Source organism: Hemicordylus capensis, chromosome 5 (assembly GCF_027244095.1).
Source record: "Hemicordylus capensis ecotype Gifberg chromosome 5, rHemCap1.1.pri, whole genome shotgun sequence".
Taxonomy (NCBI): Eukaryota; Metazoa; Chordata; class Lepidosauria; order Squamata; family Cordylidae; genus Hemicordylus; species Hemicordylus capensis.
The window spans coordinates 114,154,627-114,173,598 of record NC_069661.1 but is presented as its reverse complement, the minus strand read 5'-3'; the positions used below and the strand labels follow the sequence as shown (position 1 = coordinate 114,173,598).

General features: G+C 40.3%; 1 protein-coding gene and 1 long non-coding RNA gene across 12 annotated transcripts in view; one reads left to right on the top strand and one right to left on the bottom strand.

Moving 5' to 3' along the window:
• Positions 1–18,972, top strand: part of LOC128326268 (uncharacterized) — a 64,353-nt gene that overhangs the window by 36,808 nt on the left and 8,573 nt on the right. The window lies entirely within an intron of this gene.
• PPARGC1A (PPARG coactivator 1 alpha) overlaps positions 12,982–18,972 on the bottom strand; it is a 900,607-nt gene continuing 894,616 nt past the window's right edge. For all 11 annotated transcript variants that reach the window (XM_053252792.1, XM_053252799.1, XM_053252793.1 and 8 more), the window contains one exon: positions 12,982–18,148. In XM_053252792.1, the coding sequence (XP_053108767.1) occupies positions 18,045–18,148 (104 nt within the window). In that variant the 3' untranslated portion in view covers positions 12,982–18,044. The remainder of the gene's footprint in view (positions 18,149–18,972) is intronic.

Here is an 18,972-nt window from a genome sequence, read left to right as displayed (position 1 = left end):
TGAAATTTGTCATGTTCCAGCATTTTTTGGTCTGACTACGTCCACTGCTAAATAGTTTTTTGAAATATTAAAAGACTGACGAGCTTGACTTGTATTTTTGAGATGATATTATGGTAAAGTTACCTGAAAGATGGGTGTCAGATGTTTTTGACAGGGGGCGCAATTTCAGTGCTTGCCTTGGGCACTATGAAACTTATGTATGTAGTACACCGCTCTGGGCTCCTTGGAGGAAGAGCGGGATATAAATGTAGTAGTAGTAGTAGTAGTAATAAAATAATAATAATAATAATAATAATAATAATTTCGCTAGATATGCCTCTTCAAAAAGCTGACAGGAAAACTGTACTTGACTTCTGCAATATGAAGATCCCATTGACTTCAATAGAGTGGGCCACTTTAATTATACCTATTTCATTAAAAAAACACAAAAAAATACTGAGGTAGTCAACTTATCCCACTGATAGGCCGAGAGGCCTTGCACAGGACTAGGCCTGACAGGGCGTTTTGCAGACAGGACACTTCAAACAGCTTGCTAAATTCTACAGGAAGAACCACGACACAAGCCCCTAGAGGACCCTTGGGGGATGGTGAAACATTCCTTGAAAGGAGGTTTTATGGTACACTCCAGTAAAGGCTAAATGGGTAGCACTATCTGGAGCTTGTCCCTAGCTCAAGGAGAAAGGTTATCAGATGCTCCTTTGTCATCACTGGCTTGCCTCTCTTCTGTTGGGGACAATAAGACTCAGAGGCTGCTAAAAATGTAGACAATGGTCCCAAAGACTATATTATTAATTATTATCTATATATTTAATTCTCTTAGCCGGCATGCGTGCCCAGGATTCGGCAGCAGAAATGTCGTGACAAGCTGTGAGAGTTCCGGCGAGAGGCCTGGCTGAGTAAGGAGGGAGGAGGAAGAAAGTGGCAGCAGCAGTGGCTGGTGGGAAGGCAGATGGGGGGGGAGCAGCGGCAGCAGGCGGATGGCGGGGGAAGCGGAGGCAGTGGTGGGCGGATGGTGGAGAGAGAAAAGCAGAGGTGGTGGGTGGGCAGACGGGAGGGAGAAAAAAGCCACAGCGGGGAGTGGGCGGGCAGGAGAAAGTGGCAGCTGGCAGGAGAAAGCGGCGACTGGCGGGTGGGCTTGGCGGGGAGAAAGCTGGTGGGGACTAGAGGCAGAGATGGTCTGGGCCTGGTTCAGCTAGTTGTTGTTGTTATATACATTTTATATCCCACTCTTCTTCCAAGGAGCCCAGAGCAGTGTACTACATACTTAAGTTTCGCCTCACAACAACCCTGTGAAGTAGGTTAGGCTGAGAGAGAAGTGACGGGCCCAGAGTCACCCAGCTAGTTTCATGGCTGAATGGAGATTTGAACTCGGGTCTCCCCAGTCTGGCACCCAAGTTTGAAACTCCCTGCAATAATAGCAATAGCAATAGCACTTACATTTATATACCGCTCTATAGCCGGAGCTCTCTAAGCGGTTTACAATGATTTTAGCATATTGCCCCCAACATTCTGGGTACTCATTTTACCGACCTCGGAAGGATGGAAGGCTGAGTCAACCTTGAGCCCCTGGTCAGGATCGAACTTGTAACCTTCTGGTTACAGGGCGGCAGTTTTATCACTGTGCCACCAGGGGCTCATATATTTATACAGCAGTACAGAACCAGGACAATGTAGGGCATCTTTGCTTTTGTAGGGGTCACACAGTACGCCAGGCGGGGAGGTTTGCCCTGGCACTCTAAGGGTTGAATCATGTGAAAGTTAAAATTTCTTACTCTGGATCTGGGAGTGTAACATATCAAGCCCTTTCTCATGATCTGTGATAAAGGCTTGGCAGGCGGACTGGTGGGGAGGAAGGTTTTGTTACCTTGCCTTCCCCACAGATGATCCACGGAGGGCATTCTATGTGCAGATCACGCAGCCAAATGATCCTCCACTACCTCCAGCAGCGTGGTGGATCGGGGGATGGAATGCATTGTTACACACACACACACACACACACACACACACACACACACACACACACACACCCCTAGTGCACAGTCCAAGCCAGTGGGGCTCATGGTGTGTGTGCGTGTGTGTACACACACACACACATACACATATTTATTATTTCTCTGTGTAAACCGCCCTGAGGCATTTTTGGAAGGGCGGTATTGAAATCGAATAAATAATAATAATAAATAAGATTTTAGCCTGTCTCAATGCAATGAATAGGAATTTTCTCCCCCTTTCAAAAATATAGGACAGTGTGTGACCTAATGAACTCTGTGTGACCTCAGAGTTCATGGGGCGGGAGGAATTCCTATTTATTGCTTTGAGACAGGCTAAATCTTTAAAATTTATTTTTAAAAAATGATGAGCCTCACCGGCTTGGGGCTACTGGGGGGAGTTGTGGCACAAGGTGTCTTGCCCCCAAATCCACTTTGGTGCCCAGGAACACCCCAGGTTCGGTGGGTGGTAGGCACTCCTTAGTGCCTACCACCCACCCCAGTTTTGGGACCCTAGGTGCTCTGCATAGGGAATAATGGGCCAGTTCGAGACCCATTATACCCTATGTAGAACCTATTAGAACCGGTTCAAGTGGGGTTTGAATTCAAACGGGGGTGTTTGAGCAAAACCAAAACGGAACCTACTCAACCTGTTTCAAATTGGGTTTGAATTCAAACCAAACAGGCCAAGCCGGTTCTGGGCACACCCCTAGTAAAAACCAGGATGTGCTAGTCATCATGCAGGAAGTACTCAAATGTTTAAACATATTTTTCAAAGGGCAACATTTGCTACATCCATACAACAAATGGTTTCGGATGCATAGATCCATCCTGCACATATTTAGAAAAATGTGTACTATAGTGGGAAAACTAGTATACTAATTTCTTTTCCAGTGAAAAAGGACAGGAAACCAATTCACAAGGAGGGAAGTGACTATAGAGGATGGCTTTGCTTTTTTCCCTGGGGGGAAATTTCCTTTCTCCCAACATATTAGCAAATATGCTACATCCCAGTGAGGATGGGTTGCTTGATGTCTAGCAATAGAATCTATATAGAATTGGTCCCCTAAGGGATTAATTCCACTTTTGATTCAATCTTGTGAGGTTTAAATTAAATCATGAAGTTACAAACCTCCAAGGAACTAGTGTACTGTTTGTGACCTTCTTTATTACTTTCTCCTGTTTGATAAAGTAGAGAAAATTGATTTGTAACACTGTGTAGTAGTGTGCTTGTGAACCTAGAATATCAATGTTGAGTGCAAGTTGACAATATCAACTTGCACTGGTAAAGTGTAATGTAGAAAAATTAGTTAGCACTAAGTGAAATCATTGTGCACATCAATGTTGAATCTAGAGTACGTTTCCTGCCCCCTCCCCACCACATAGGTCGTTTTAAAACCATTGATCACAACGCAAGCCACACCAAGCCTTACTTTTCAGTCTCATTGAGAGTTAAGGACATCCTAGGATCTGTTTCTTGAAAACATCATATAGATATACATATAGATTCATTATTAACATTATTGTAATTCAATTAAGAATGTTTTTGTATGGGGTGTTGCTTTTCCCAGAAGCAGTAATTTGTTTTCTAAGGAGTCTGAATGAAAAATATTTCTAGAAACTAGGAAATGTGTTCTTTAGGCTTGGATATATCTTTTCAATTTGGAGAGCATCTAGGATAACACTGTGTAGTCTTTTCCAAACTGTTTGTTATACTTTTCATTAGCAAAGCACATTTGATTTCAGAGTAAAAGGAAAATGAACTAAATGGGGCCCACTGGGTTAATTCTCCATACATTCTGAAATAAATGTTATGTACAACAAATGGTATAAGTGAAGTTTATATTCAGAAGCCATTCATTACCCATTTGTCATACAGGGATCGATGCCTACTTTGTCTGATGGGCAGTGATGGTCCTCCATTTAGCCCGCTTGGTAGCTGCCATTTTATTTTCCCACAATGCTTCATATACAACATCAGTCCAGGGCATAGTGGAAAATAAAATGGTGGGCTTTCGAAGGCTGCAGCATGAAGAACCTTTACTAAGAAAAAAATGAAAATGAATGAACAAAATGAAAAATTCTGCACTGACATAAAAAATAGGATTGTATGAGTAATGAAACAAAGAAAATCTCAAATAGTGAAAATGAATTGTGTACAAAAATGAATTTTTATTCTTGTTATACTTTTAACCCCGGACTATTCATGTGTTTTGATATTAACAAAGTCAAAAGTACACTTTCTTACTGTTAACACTTGAAAGGTGGGCACTGACCATCTTTTTGCAAGCGTCAAGCAACTTGGAAATCAACATGGTGTGGTGAAAGCTTAGGGAACTCAAAAGGAGCTTTTCGTAGTGTTTAAGTGCTGGTGTAGCCTTGTGGCTAGAGAAGTGAGCTACAAACAAGGAAGTATCTGGTTATAATTTCATCTCTGCTATGAACTCAGGCAAGCCAGTCTCTTTCAGTGTCACCCACCTCCAAACACCTGCAGAATGGGGTTACGATTGGTGCTCTACGTTTTAGGTTTGCTGCAAGAAAAATAATGTGGTGAAGTACTTTGAACATACTACGGCACTAGATAAATGGAACAACAATAATAATTAATAATAAAAGTGGTTTAGTGATGTGTACATTTTCCTGTTCCCATTTTAATTACTCTGTTGTTCTTCTTTTTGCCCCCTCTAACCTCAGCACCTTTAGTTAGGAACATAGGAAGCTGCCATATACTGAGTCAGACCATTGGTCTAGCTAGCTCAGTATTGTCTTCACAGACAGGCAGCGGTTTCTTCAAGTCTGCAGGCAGGAATCTCTCACAGCCCTATCTTGGAAATGCCAGGGAGAACCTTCTGCTTCTCCCAGAGCGGCTGCATCCCCTAAAGGGAATATCTTACAGTGCTCACACATCAAGTCTCCCATTCATATGCAACCAGGGCAGACCCTGCTTAGCTAAAGGAACAAGTCATGCTTGCTACCACAAAACCAGCTCTCTTCTCCAATTGCTTCCACCAGTGATCCCAGCTAAGTAGCCTCTCTTTCATGAGTAGAAGTCTGAGAATATATAATGTCTGTCCTTGTGCTGGCCAGGGGCGTAGCAAGGTTGGAGTGGGCCCAGAGACAAGATTTTAAAATGCCTCCCACCCCTCACTGAAGCTCAGCTCATGAAGTAAAGAAATCTTAAATGAGGCTGAATAGTGGGAACAAAAAGAATCTGGTAGCTCCAGGTCTTAACACCCACATCAATTTCGGAGGATGAATACAACTGAAGGAAGCCCGGGCGATTGTGCAGCTGAGGGAATTAATCATGTGACTTGCCTCTGGGGGCCCCCCCAAGGCAGTGGGCCCTCAGACGACTGTCTCCCCTTGTCCTATTATAGTTACGCCCCTGGTGCTGGCTCCACATCAGAGTATCCAGTGGGTAGTTTTTGACTGTCTGATCTTCTGTTAGCATCCACCGGAGGAGGAAGATTCAACCACCCTGATAAAAAGCAGAGTTGCACTGCTGTGTAATAAACGTCAAGGTATGGAGCAGGAAAACATCCCTTAACCAATTAATGAAACACACCCAAGCAGTTCAAACACATTCTATGAGCAACTGATATCACCTTGCAATAATATGAAGAGGTAAGTACACTGATATTTGAAAGTGACTGTGACTATCCAAGCAAGCTATGGAATGTGATAAGACAGCCATTATTAAGTGTATTTGTAGACCTGATTATAAAGTGGCAGGTAGTTAAATTTCTATAAATTGTATCTGCCCCCTCCCCCACTAAAATGAATATCCTAATATTTAGTTTAATAGACTGGAGGAAAAGCTGGTTGTTTTTCTCAAAGTTGAACTGGGTTGCAGCAGGTTGGTGTCTCTCCATTCAGACTTATTAGTTAGTTGACCTTATATCTAGAAGCTTTGCCAAATCTGTGAAGCAAATATTTCATTTTTAGAAAAGCCAACATGACACTGGAATAAAGTAGAGCTATGTCACCAGCAAAGTCTCACCTTGTGCTCCTTTGGCCTCATATGTAATCCTTGAATATCATAGTTCTTATGTAGGACAAAGCTGGAGTGTATCTAGCAAGGAGAATGTGGGTACTCCTTTGCAAACAGATGAAAAATAAGTTCCAAGACAAAGTCATTAACCAATATCATTGTATGAAGGGAGTATGGTTTTGATAGGTCTGAAAATGTTTGGACCAAAGTTGGTCCAAATCTTGAGAAGCACATTTTTTGTTATATATATTAAAAATGCTGTAGATGTCAACTGGGTGCCCACATGGAATAAAATCCATTTGATCAGGGTGAACGTAACGGGCAATGATGGTGTTTAGACAATTGTGGAGGAATGTGGTGAAAAGTTTTGAATCCTGATTAAATGAATGGAATGGGCCAGGAGGTGGAAGGGTTTGGGGACAACAATTATTTTAGCAACATGCCAAGTTTGTAGAATTTCAGCCTTGGTCAGAGCCATTGTTGAAGGGGTTAGCTAGCTCAGTCTTTTAGGATTCCACAGAAAAGAATCTGTCAAGGGTAGGGATGTGCAAATCGATTTGGGTACAAATCATTTTGTACCCAAATCAACCTGTTTGGGGCGATTTGTGGACAAAACAAATTGCCCCTGTGCTAGCTGGAAAATTTTGGATCCAAAACAAATCGCCCAGATTTTGGACCTGAAAAATTTGTAGATTCAGATCTCCATTTTGTGGCGATCTCTCTTGTTGTCTCCATATTGTGTCAGGAAAGGTTTTTGAAAATGCCACCCACCCAAGCTTCAGATTGGTGACTTACAGTGGGCAACGACTGGCTGATGATTCCCCCATTTCCAGATTGGCTCGTTTCCATTCAAATCTTGACCCCGCATTGGGCAGGGGTCAAAGAAGGGACAAGGGTGGGGGAGTTCAAAGGAGGGATTTTCAAATGTACTTGAGGCAGCCAGCCACCATTCTGCCTTTCTGCCTCATGGGAGGAAAGCGAGAGAGTGAGAGCCAGGGGAGCTTTGCTTTGCTTTGCCTTGCCTGCCTGCTGCCTGGAGTGGATTCTCTGCTTTTTGTTCTTGCTTTCCTGATTGAGGAAAAAAGAAGACTTTTTTCACCCCCTTCCTGCTGCTGAGAGAATCACAACCTGCACCTGCTGTCTGTGCGAATTGATTTGGGTAGAAAATGATTTGTACCAGAATCTACCTGCTTCGGGAGATCTGTCAACAAAACAAATGGCCCCTGTGCTAGCTGGTCAGATTCAGACCCAAAACAAATTGGGGGTGATTCAATCCGGGTATCAATCAAACAAAAAAAACCAATTTGTGCACATTCCTAGTCAAGGGTGCAAATTTTGTTGGGTTTTAATAATTGATTTAGTTTCTTCAGACACTCAAGATCTTTTCAATGCTTTGCTCGTGTTGCAGATTAGGTTTAGGAACAGGTTAGAGGTTGAAAAACAGCTTTACTTGCCCTAGATAAGGCTGATCAGAGGTTATATGGGAATTGTGGGTGAATGTGAAACAATTCTCATCTAATCTGGTTGTAAGAGTATTTGTTAATGTCCTGATAGTCAATATTTGTCTCCTTCACAGTGTGCTCCTTAGTCTCCATGTAAATTCCCTGCTTGGCTTGTTGCCCGGGATTCCTTATCTCCTTGAGAATTCTGGAATATGCTTGCACCCTTCTTCAATTTAGAGGCAGTGGAGACAAGCCATATTCTAGACACAAATTGAAAAATATGTCCTAGGCCACCAATAGGGACATGTTCAGTAGGATCCTCCCTACTGAGATACGATCCCTCCCCATCTCTGACAATTTTTAGAAAGCATTTGAAAATCCACCTCTTCACCCAAGCTTTTTCAGTTCTTTAAAATTTTAATTTGTGGGTGGTTTTAAAATTGTTATTAAGTTTTTGAATATATTTTAACTTGTTTTATGCTATTGTTAACTGCCCAGAGATGACAGTTTGGGGCAGTGTACAACTTTGATAAATACATAAAATAAAATAAAATAAAATGTTGTGCTTGTTATTTTCTCTGAAGCATAATAGCATGCTGTTGTCCACTTGATCCAATAAAGAAGTCTTTTTCAAGGTTGAGGTGCATTCAGTTAATTGGATTGGGAGAATGCAGAAATCTAGTTGTAGTCAGACCACTTATGTGTATTTGAGCAAAAATTTCTGAGACTACATGAGGAGAAATCCATATGATGGTGAATTTTTTTTAATAGTAGGCTAAAATGTATCATCTCAAATTTTTTAAAAAGGAATGAACAGAACATAGATGTTAATACACTTAATTTCCATGATATATTTTGAGCATATATCTTTGTTTATTTCAAGGGACCAGAAGAGAAAGATTAAATAAATGCCAGAAGACCAGAACATGGTAAAAGTTGGGAGTTTAGCTTTGTGTAGCAGTTGAGATCACAAATAGCAAGCTACACTCGTAAGTTTCAGAATCACTAGTAGGGATGTGCACAAAACCAGTTTGCCCAGTTCGGTTTGAATTTGAACCAGGAGGGGGTGGTTTGGTTTTGGTTTTGCTCGAACCTCCTCCTGGTTCAGTTTGAATTTGAACCGTTTTGAACCAGTTTGAACTGGTTTGGACATCAGAAAATTGGGAGGATGGTAGCTGGCACCCAGTGGTACCTGCCACCCAAACCCCAAAGCAATCAGACACTTGTACGATTTTTTATGAATTTTTGAAAAATATTTTTATTTTTTTCTCATAGGGTATAATGGGACTTGAACCAGCCCATATCCCCTATTGTGGAGTACCTAGGGACACAAAAGTGGGGTGAGTGGTAGACAACCAGGGGTTCCTACTGTCCACAAAGTTCCAAGGCAATCGGACACTCCTCTGATTATTGGTGAATTTTAAAATTATTTTGGAATTCCTCATAGAGAATAATGAGGATTGCAGCAAATGTATAGCTTCACGTCGGGGAGAAAGGGGTGTCCTAGAGTGGAGTGTGGTGGGTGGTAGTTCCCAAGGTGGGCAAGGAAGCTATCAGAATTATTTGAAAGGAATTGGGCAAAAGGCATATTTTTAAGTGATTTCTGAAGTTTACGCAACTTTAAGGTTTTTCTCCATAAAGAAGCATGGAGGTGTCACTTAAAAATCACTTAAAAGTCTGCCCTTTGCCCAATTCCTTTCAAATAATTCTGATAGCTTCCTTGCCCATCCTAGGAACTAACACCCACCACACTCCGCCAGTACTCCAAAATCGTAGTAATGTCCAATTGCTTCAGGGTTTGGGTGGTTATTGGCACCCATGGGTGCTCCACAATAAGGTATTATGGCCTGGTTTGAGTCCCATTATACCCGATGAGAAAAATAAAAATAAATTTCAAAAATTCATAAAATATCGTACGAGTGTCCGATTGCTTTGGGATTTGGGTGACAGGTACCCCTGGGTGCCAGCTACCATTCTATCAATTTCTGGATGTCAGAACCAGTTCAAAGTGGTTCGAATCAAAACACACCCTGGTTCGGTTCGAATTCGAACCTGCAGCTCGAACCTGATGGCTGGTTTGATTCGAATTCGAACCTTCGAACCACCCTGGTTCGAATTAGAACTGGTTCGAATTTGAACCATTTCGCACATCCCTAATCACTAGTCACCCTGAAATTGGATAAAATGATAAAATGTATTACATTCTACAGGCAGAACAGCGGAGGATTTGAACTATTGCTATGAGGAAAAATCCTGTGGAATGTTGCACATTGTATGGAATCTCCTTTTATTTCTTCAGACATTTAACCTAAGGAGTAATCTGCACATTCAACTCAGACTTTGGTCTAGGTAAAATCTAGTGACCACCTAGAGAAATGCAGATAACCACCTCCGCCACGAAAATCTCACTGTTGTTATTATTATTATTATTATTATTATTATTATTATTATTATTATTGCTTCCCTTTTAAATCCTCCTTCCCACCTCTGGCAATTTTCAAAAAACACCTGAAAACCCATCTTTTTGCCCAAGCTTTCTCAGCTTTTTGAAATTTTTTAGGTTTTAATCTCTGGTTTATTTTAAATTGTTACATTGTTTTAAGATTTTGTATGTGCTTTTAACTTGTTTTATGCTATTGTTAACCGCCCAGAGACAAAAGTTTGGGGCAATGTACAAATCTGATAAATAAATACATAGATAAATAAATACATTCACAGGTATTTTCCTGGATGAAAACCTACAATTTTGCTCCGCATTTCACTTGAACTACAATTGTAGTGAAAACTGATATGGACCACAAGTGCAAATAAGAGCATACGTAAGCACAGAGCCCTTGCACCAGACCATGATGGATGTGGTGGGGAAGAACAGAAGTGCGCATTTTGCTCATCCATCAAGCAAAGACGACCTGCACTCAGGTTAGGGTATGGACCATCTGTGTATGCAGCATGGCTTTGAATACAACAACTAATTGCTGTAGCCACACCATAAATATCATCATTGTGATTGCATGTTATTACTGCATGGTACCATTTGATATTTTCTGATTGCCAGGCACACCTGAGCATGCTGGTCTTTCATAATAGCAGATGCATCCCTAAATCCAAACTTTTGATGCTAGGCCGTTTTTTGTCAGTGGCAACTTCTCCACCACATTTTGATAGACTCAAATTGCTTCATTTCTGACTGCTTTTCTCCGCTGAAGCACTCGCATCAAATATGATGGTATCCAGAAAGAAATGAACTGAGGATAAAAAAAATCAGATAGTAATGATTTCCCATACCTGATCTGGCACATTAGCAAATGAAAAAGCTCCTCCCTCCATTGCAACTCCTTAAAGGTGGGTTACAGTTCCTAAATGTATTTTTATAGAAGTTGTTTAACATTTTCTATCAGGCATTTTCCTGGACCACCAGTAAAGGTCCCACTACGTAACTCAAAGCTGAACATATTTTCTGTCATACCCCCATCCCATCCCCAGTTCACTTACTAGCTTTTCTTGGGTACATTTGAGTTATAGGTTTTCCTTTTTGGTTCGGAGGAGGGACCCTTTCAAATAGTGATTAAAACCAAGAAAAGAACAGCTTGACCCACAGAGCCAGAGTTGTATATACTCCATGCCTCAAAGTAAAGGGTCCAAAGGCATAGTCACAGGGCACATGATGCAGCCACTTTTCTGAAGCTAAGCAATCCCACCAGTGCTAGTAGGCTGTCTGAGAACGTCATGTATTCTATGTTGTTTCACATGGAAGAAAGACAGGATATGTACCTGATGGTCAGGTTAACCAAATAAGTAACACTGGACTTTATAATGTGTATCAATTATACACATATTATACACATATACACATTATTTGCACAAGACATTGTGCTTTTCAGGGGAAGAGATTGTGCAGAGCACGAAGTGTGCTTTTGCCCAACTGGCTTTCGAGATTTCATTATGGATATGACTCATATACTTTGCAAGGGAAAGTGGAGATCTCATTGAATTCTGTGCCCCACGGGCGTAACTACTATTAGGCAAGGGGAGGTGGTTGTCTGGGCCCCCCCACACTTCCGGGGGCCCCCCAGAGGCAAGTCACATGACTCTCTAAAACCTGCCGAGCTTCCTTCATTATTCTGAATGATCCTTCCTTCGCACGCGTTTGAAAAGTCCAGAAGGATCAAGAGATGAGATCGCTGGGTTACAATCTCCCCCCTCCCTTCACTATATATTGTGAAGTGTGTGTGTGTGTGTGTGTGTGTGTGTGTGTATCAGGAAGGGTCCCATTTTAAAATTTTGTCTCTGGGCCCACTCCAACCTTGTTACGCCCCTGCTGTGCCCCCAATCATGTGCTTTTAAAATTTTGCTTGCACACAAGCCGCAGAGTCCTGTACATTAGTTTACATATTTTTAAAAGTTCTACAATAGTATAGATTTGGAAGGATGCCCAGGTAGGATTAGCCTAAATAGCCCATTCTCCCTTGGTCAGCATCACTTTTACCACCTCCCCCCACTGTACAGATTTACAGTGGTTCCATCAGATCAGTAGATCACATTATTGAAAATGTCCATCACATAGGTACAAATTTAGAATCATCATATTACATGGCTATTCTAGAACATTTATAGATCAGATATTATACTACAGCAATTGAAGTTCTCATTACAGCCATCCAAGGAGGACACACAATAACTGCCTACTGAAATTTCACATTTAAAGGGATATAAATCCCGCTCCAAAACTGAACCAACTTATTTTGCACATGAACTACACAACATTCCTTCTGTGTGATGATTTGGGCTAGCAACCAGCTGTGGTTTTAGAGCCATTTTGCACCAATTGTTGTTCTTCGTCTCCAATTTTGGGCTCCCTCTGTTTGGATTCTAATCATTTTTAGGTTGTGGAGGAATTACTTTGTTATATTGCTTGGAAAGGCCATTGTTTCTAAGTACTGGTTTTCAAGAGATGATACTTACCACAGCATGTAATCTGGAGTAAAACATCTTCATCTAAAAGACATACAGATCTATGTTACAATTTGGCAACATGGGACATGTGCTAATTCAAAATGTCTTTTTGAAGAATTGAAGCAATTGACAATTCCTTTTGATAGGCTACCCGCAGAGCTTGCCCAAACATTTACATTCCAACCTAGTTCTAGTTGCACTAGAAATGTGGAACCTACAGAAGTAATGGATTGAGGACATGGGGCAGCTATATGCATCCAATATATGCTGACAGTTCCTGATCAAGCAAGTGTATGGAACCAGCTTCCATGAATAGATCTCCTAAGCTGGGTTGGGGGATGTTGCTCACCAATATTTACATTGATTTCATGTCTGCTGTAACTTCTGCAGAAGAACTGTCTTTAACATCAGAATATGTCAGGCCAGTGGGGAGAGAAAATAAAATCTGAACTGCGATATAGCGGCTATTTGAAAAGAAAATGAACAAAAAATATTTTTCTCTTCATGTCAGCAATCCTGGGCAAATTAGAATGTATTTAAAATTTAATCACAAAAAAATTGAAAGGCAAAAATCAAAGGTCTTTGAACACATGATATATACTAAATATTGATTTCTTAAAAAATAATTTATTGCTTTAATCTTTTTTCTTTACAACAGAAGACACTCAAAGTCCAGAAAGAAAAAGCTGTAAACTTTTAGTTTGGCATTCACACAATCAAAAGTTAAAGTACCTGTATCTTAAACCTACAAAGCAATGAAAGGCAAGAATTATGCAGATTAAAGGGGTGCTACAATTTGCAACACGAAACCTGTGAAAAAAGTATCCTTTTTATTTATTTATTGCTATCTACCTACTTAGGAATACAAAGACCAAAAAGGAAAGGGGAAAAAAGGCAAGCATAGAACAGGACACATGGTGGAATAGACTGGAACACAATATGCTGGTGATAAAATGAGGGTGGCTGTCAGACACAGACTTAATCAAGGGACAAACTCAGTTTTCCTACATTTTTAGTGGAGGAAGTATATCATATTTTCTTCAAAAGTAGTAAAAAAGAAACTGGAATGGAGTTCACTTATCACTATTGGACATTCATTATCAGTGAATGCCAAATAGTGATAAGTGCACTCCATTCCAGTTTAAAATGAATGCATACTCAGACCCACTTCACATAGTGTGGAAGCCACTGGAACCACATGGGCTGAGCCCCTTATGTGTCTTGCTTGCCACCTGCATGGTGAACTAACTAGATGGACTTTCAATCTGATTGCAATATTTTTTATATGATCTCCCTCTACTTTGGTGATGCTTGGGTGGGAAGGACCCAAATGATGCTACCCTGACATGGTTCCAGTTCACATGTATACTGCATGTATCAGGTCACAATGTGGGCTGTGTGCATGTAAAAGTGATTTTAAAAATCCGGAAACCACTCCCACTTTCATTACTTTATAAAGGACCAGTTACTACAAGGTGTTTTGTACTTGAGTATGACTATCTAAGGATATTTAAAATATATGGGTTGGGTTCCAACTAAAGTAATATGTATCTTACTTTAATATACATATGAGCAGGACCCCAGTCTGGGTTCCTTTGCCTTTTCATATGCGAGTACAAACAGCTTATAAAAACTGTCCCCAAGAGACCCATTGTTCAGTGTATTCACCTACTACAGTATATTCCATGTACTATCCATTCACTGGATTGCTCAGGTTGGCAAGTTACCACTACCATGCCGTGGACTGGGCATGATCCAGTCCATCATGGGTACAGTGGCCATGGGCAGAGAAGTCCAATAAAGCTCAAAGGGTTCCTCTTCCCTTTATATACACACATTTGTTTGCGCACAGGGACATTAGGGTGGACACTTTCCATATCTCCATCCAAACTTCACTTGATGCTGTTACTCATGGTTTAAACCAGGGCTGCAAAACTTTGGCCCTCAAATTACTGTTGGACTACAATTCCTATCATCTTCAGCAACAGTGGTCAAGGAGAAAGGATGATAGAAGTTGTAGTCCAGCATCTGCAGGAAGGCCAAGTTTGTGCAGCCTTCCTGCTCTAAAGCATGGGTAATTTGTATTGAGGCAGGAGAGAGGGCTGGATAGGGAGATGAGCATAGTGAAGTTTGAGGGAGGAGAGAAGGTTCTAGTAGTCCTAGTAGGATCCCCTTTGCATGGATACTGTAGGCCAGAGAACTGAATCATGTCCACTTTCACTGAAAAGGAATTTTATTTTGGCAGGCTAAGCGGTTTTGCATACATTCTTAAAGCCGTAAGTACTCCTGGATAATTCTTGTGATTTTTGTAAACAAGCAGTCAATGCCCTAAAGGGGGAATCTGAAAGGAGTAATAACCTTGCAACGGATGCTTGAATTGATATTCAGCAGGGTAATCAACAGGAATGACTTATTTAAATGGACAAGACATCAGTCCCATGAGGACTGCACAAGTTAGTTCACTTTAGTGGCTTGTATTGTACCAGCCCATAAACATGCAAATGGATTCCACTATTTCTGATACGATCTGCAGGCTCCCAAAACATCATGGGCACCTCTAAGGCCATATTAGTGCATAGTAAAATAATAATAAAAAGGAGAGAGGAAAGAATCACTGCTTCTACAGGGGAAAGGGAAGATTTCACTGAATGAAAACACTTTCAACGACCTGACAACTGGTGTGCATCCTACATACAAAATTTCCACTGGCCCTTTTATTATTTTAGTCATCTCATAATTTATAATAAATAGGTTAATCACAACTGATAAATATGAATCTTTAAGTAAACAAAGGAATGAAGTATTAGCATTATACAGAATGCATACATTTAAAAATCATAGATAATCATTGAACTTTGCCAATGAAAAGATTACTGGCTTCAAAAACTGTGTTCAGAGACACAGAATTATTGTAAAAATCATAACTGTGTTCTGTACCACAGCAAATTTTTTTTATCAAATTAAGTCACAACAATTAAAACAAAACTTCATTTTCAAAAAGGTTTGTGACTTCTAATTTCAAAACTACCATTAAATACATAAAATAAAAACATTTATTAATGATTACCCATTTGAGAGGCTTTACATAAAATTATATCTCCTTGAAAAAACTTTTAAATGAGAAAAATTTCAACCCCCCACCCCCAATAACTTTTGTGTATATAAAACAGCTAAAGAGAGCGGAGGGGGAGAAAAATGTGGCGGGAAATATTGCAAAGGTGGTTAATGCCTGATTGGCTAGGCTAGTTCATGACAAAGGGCATGATCCAGCCAAAGTTAAAAACTTTTTATGGAATTCAGTGGAGATATTTAAGTATGTGTGCTTAACACGTCCATTGAAATCAATAGGCAAGGCTGCTGCTAACTGCTCTCATACCACTCTGTAACATCTATATCCTCTGGCCACATGGGTCCTCTTCAGGTGTTCAGCAACTGGGTAAACTATACCAGGTTACAGGAGGAATAGGAGCACACTGGTTAGCTACACTTCTCAGTGCTGACACACTCCATAGCCATGCCTCCTGCTCTCCTTAGGTTCAGCAGAGGCAAGCTCTGGTTACAGAGGAAGAAATGCTGACTGCCCAACATTCCGTATCACAGGGAGAAACTCTCCCTTTAATCAGTGTCTGCCTCTGTGGAATGTAGGAAGGAGTATGGCTGTGTCTACAGTGTGTCAATGCTGGGATGTGTGGCTAGCCAGCATGCTATTGTTCCCTTTGAACCTAGGTACAGTATACTCGTTTGTAGAACAGCCAGAAAAGAAAAAAAAATTAGAGTGGATCCTGTATTTATATATCATACCAGTTGCCAGCAAAATGGCAGAATTATCTTTCCTAAAAATTCTAATTTATCTCATAAATAGCAGCTAGCTAACACCCAGACAACTGGTTCTGGCACTATGAGGGAGAGGCAGTTTTTGTCGATCTCCCTCTGAAGCCCACTGTGCCTCTTGAAAATATGTCCCTGTTGGTTACATGACCTCAGGGACATATTTTTGGGAGGCTCAGAGAGAAAAGGAGCTTAGCAAAAATCACCTCCCGGACATCCAACTAGTACGGCATTAATCTGGATGTCAGACAGTAACTCCTAAATTCAGTGGTTTTCTAGGAAGTGTCCCACTATTATCAAATAATTTCACCACCTCTAGCCACACATTCCTATTTCTGGAAGCCATAGAAAACTGGCATCAGCAGCTTAAGTGAATGTTGATTGTAACTGAAAAGGAGACCTTGTGCGCTTGATAGATTTCAAGAACCTTGTAAGCTTTTCAGCAGCAAGTCTAGAAACTTCTTCAGGTCAGTCCTTTAATAGCAAATGCAACTTGAATGTATGGTAAAAGTATGCACTAGTGCCATGCTTTTTAATGGGGAAAGCATTAATAGCCTGATATATAACCACCCCATCCCATCCAACCCATTTTAGTGGAAGATGCAGACATTCCCAGAAGTGGCACAGCAGCAACTACATCAGTCTTGCTAATGAACAAGTGAGGCATTAGAGTTCTTAACTTTGGCTGAATTATGGTCACGGTTATTAGATACAATTATTAAAGAAGGGATGGATGATGTGCGTAAAGCATCAATAATTTTGCACTCAACACACCCACACACACACGCCCACACACACACTCCCACACTTTTTCTTTTTTACAATCAAATATATATAAGCATAAGTTCAGCTTTCTAAATATGTTAGTGTACAATATTGTTTTGCCTCATAATTACATTTGAATATTCTTGATTAAGAAAAATTTCAGCAGTTTTTTTAAAAGAACGCTGCATTTACAGTGCATAGCTGTAACAAAAAAAGATCATCTCGTACAGTATGTACACAAAATAAAGATACTCCATTTAACATCTGTAAATACTTAACTACATTCTTGAATGTAGTAAATAGTCTAACTGTACATCCCACCCCACCCCACTTCACCCAATAGTTACCCTCAACTTGTTTGTAGCTAACACCATGTTGGCTCATCTGAGGAAAAACTACCGAACACATTGACTGTTAATGAGGGACTTAAAATATTTTTGTGTAAGATAGATACACATTTTGGACACTGACATGGATGTCACAATTAAAAAGACAAAACTTTAAAATGCCATGGAAGTTTTTAATCCTCCCACAATTTCTTTTCGCCTTCACAAGAAAAATGCACGATAAAGAGATGGTGAGTTTTGCAGGATCTGTAGTTTTCTTCAGGATTGTCGTCGTATTAAAACAACATGTTGTGAGAAGCTTATTTTTTTAAAAAACGAAACACAGTGTCTCTCAGACGTCAGCAGCTGAAGTTTGAATTTGCTTCATTTCGAAAATGTCATGTCATATGTACACATTTTGAAGTTCTCAGTGTTTTTTTAAGTATATCTCTATGGAACTGCTGCCATTTCAAGTGGTTTCCACTTGGCACTCTCCAAGAAGATCAAAACCCTCACCCTCATTACCCTGGGAAAGCATAGTTGAGGCACAGGGATATACATGTGCTCATATGATATCTGTTTTACTTCTTCATTCCTCAAGCAGCTGTGTCCATGTAAACCATGTTTTTGTACAGAGAGTGTAGAGTAGGTGAAATTTGTAAGCATGACATCTTCATTGTCCATCATTGAAGGACGTGTGACGTCCGTGAGGTATTCACCACCCTTCCATTATCCTTGGCCATGTTGCACGTTACCTCCGCAAGCTTCGTTGCGCCTCTTTAAGTAAACTGTCAAAATCCATGGAGTCATACTTGCTCTTAGTAGAAGCAGGATCAAAATCGTCTGAGTTTGAATCTGAAAGGAAAAAAATGGCAAAATGATTGATTACTTGTATGGGATTTGTTCACTTATTATTTAGGAATTCATAAAATCTGAATTCAAGATACAGTGGTATCTAGTGGTTGGCTAGGACTTTTTAAATAGTTCATTTTATTTATTTATTTTATTTAAAATATTTCTGTACTGCCCAAAACTTGTTTCTCTGGGCATTTTACAATTAAAATAATTTAAAATATTAAATCAATTAATATTTAAAACATTAAATACATTTAAAACCCAGTATTAACATTATTTAAAACTATAAATCTAAAACTATAAAACTGGGTGAATAAATGTGTCTTCAGTGCCTTTAAAAAAGTTGCCAGAGATGGGGAGACTCTTATTTCAAGAGGGAGCACATTCCAAAATCCAGAGGCTGCAACGGAGAAGGCCCCTTCCTGAGCAGCCGCCAGATGAGTTGGCGGCAGCTGCAGGTGAACCTCTCCAGATGATCTTAGCATGCGGTGGGGCTCATGGCAAAGAAGACGTTCTGTTAAATACCCAGGACCAAAGTAACAAATCTAGCAATTTACTTCTACATAAACACATATTTTCTCTGACATCACAGCCTTCTTTAAAATAAAAAAACCAGAAGGACAGAGTGAAGTTTTGCTAAGGAAAAAGTTTGAGACATGCTCAACATGGAAAGATCTTCAAAAGCCCACTCCCAGTGATGAATAATGTTTGAGAGGGTCCCTTTCAGGCAGCTTATTTATACCTGAGATGTTTTGAGATACCAAAAACACCCCTGACTTCATCACTGTGGAACATAAGTCAAATCAAGTCAAGACTTCAATCCA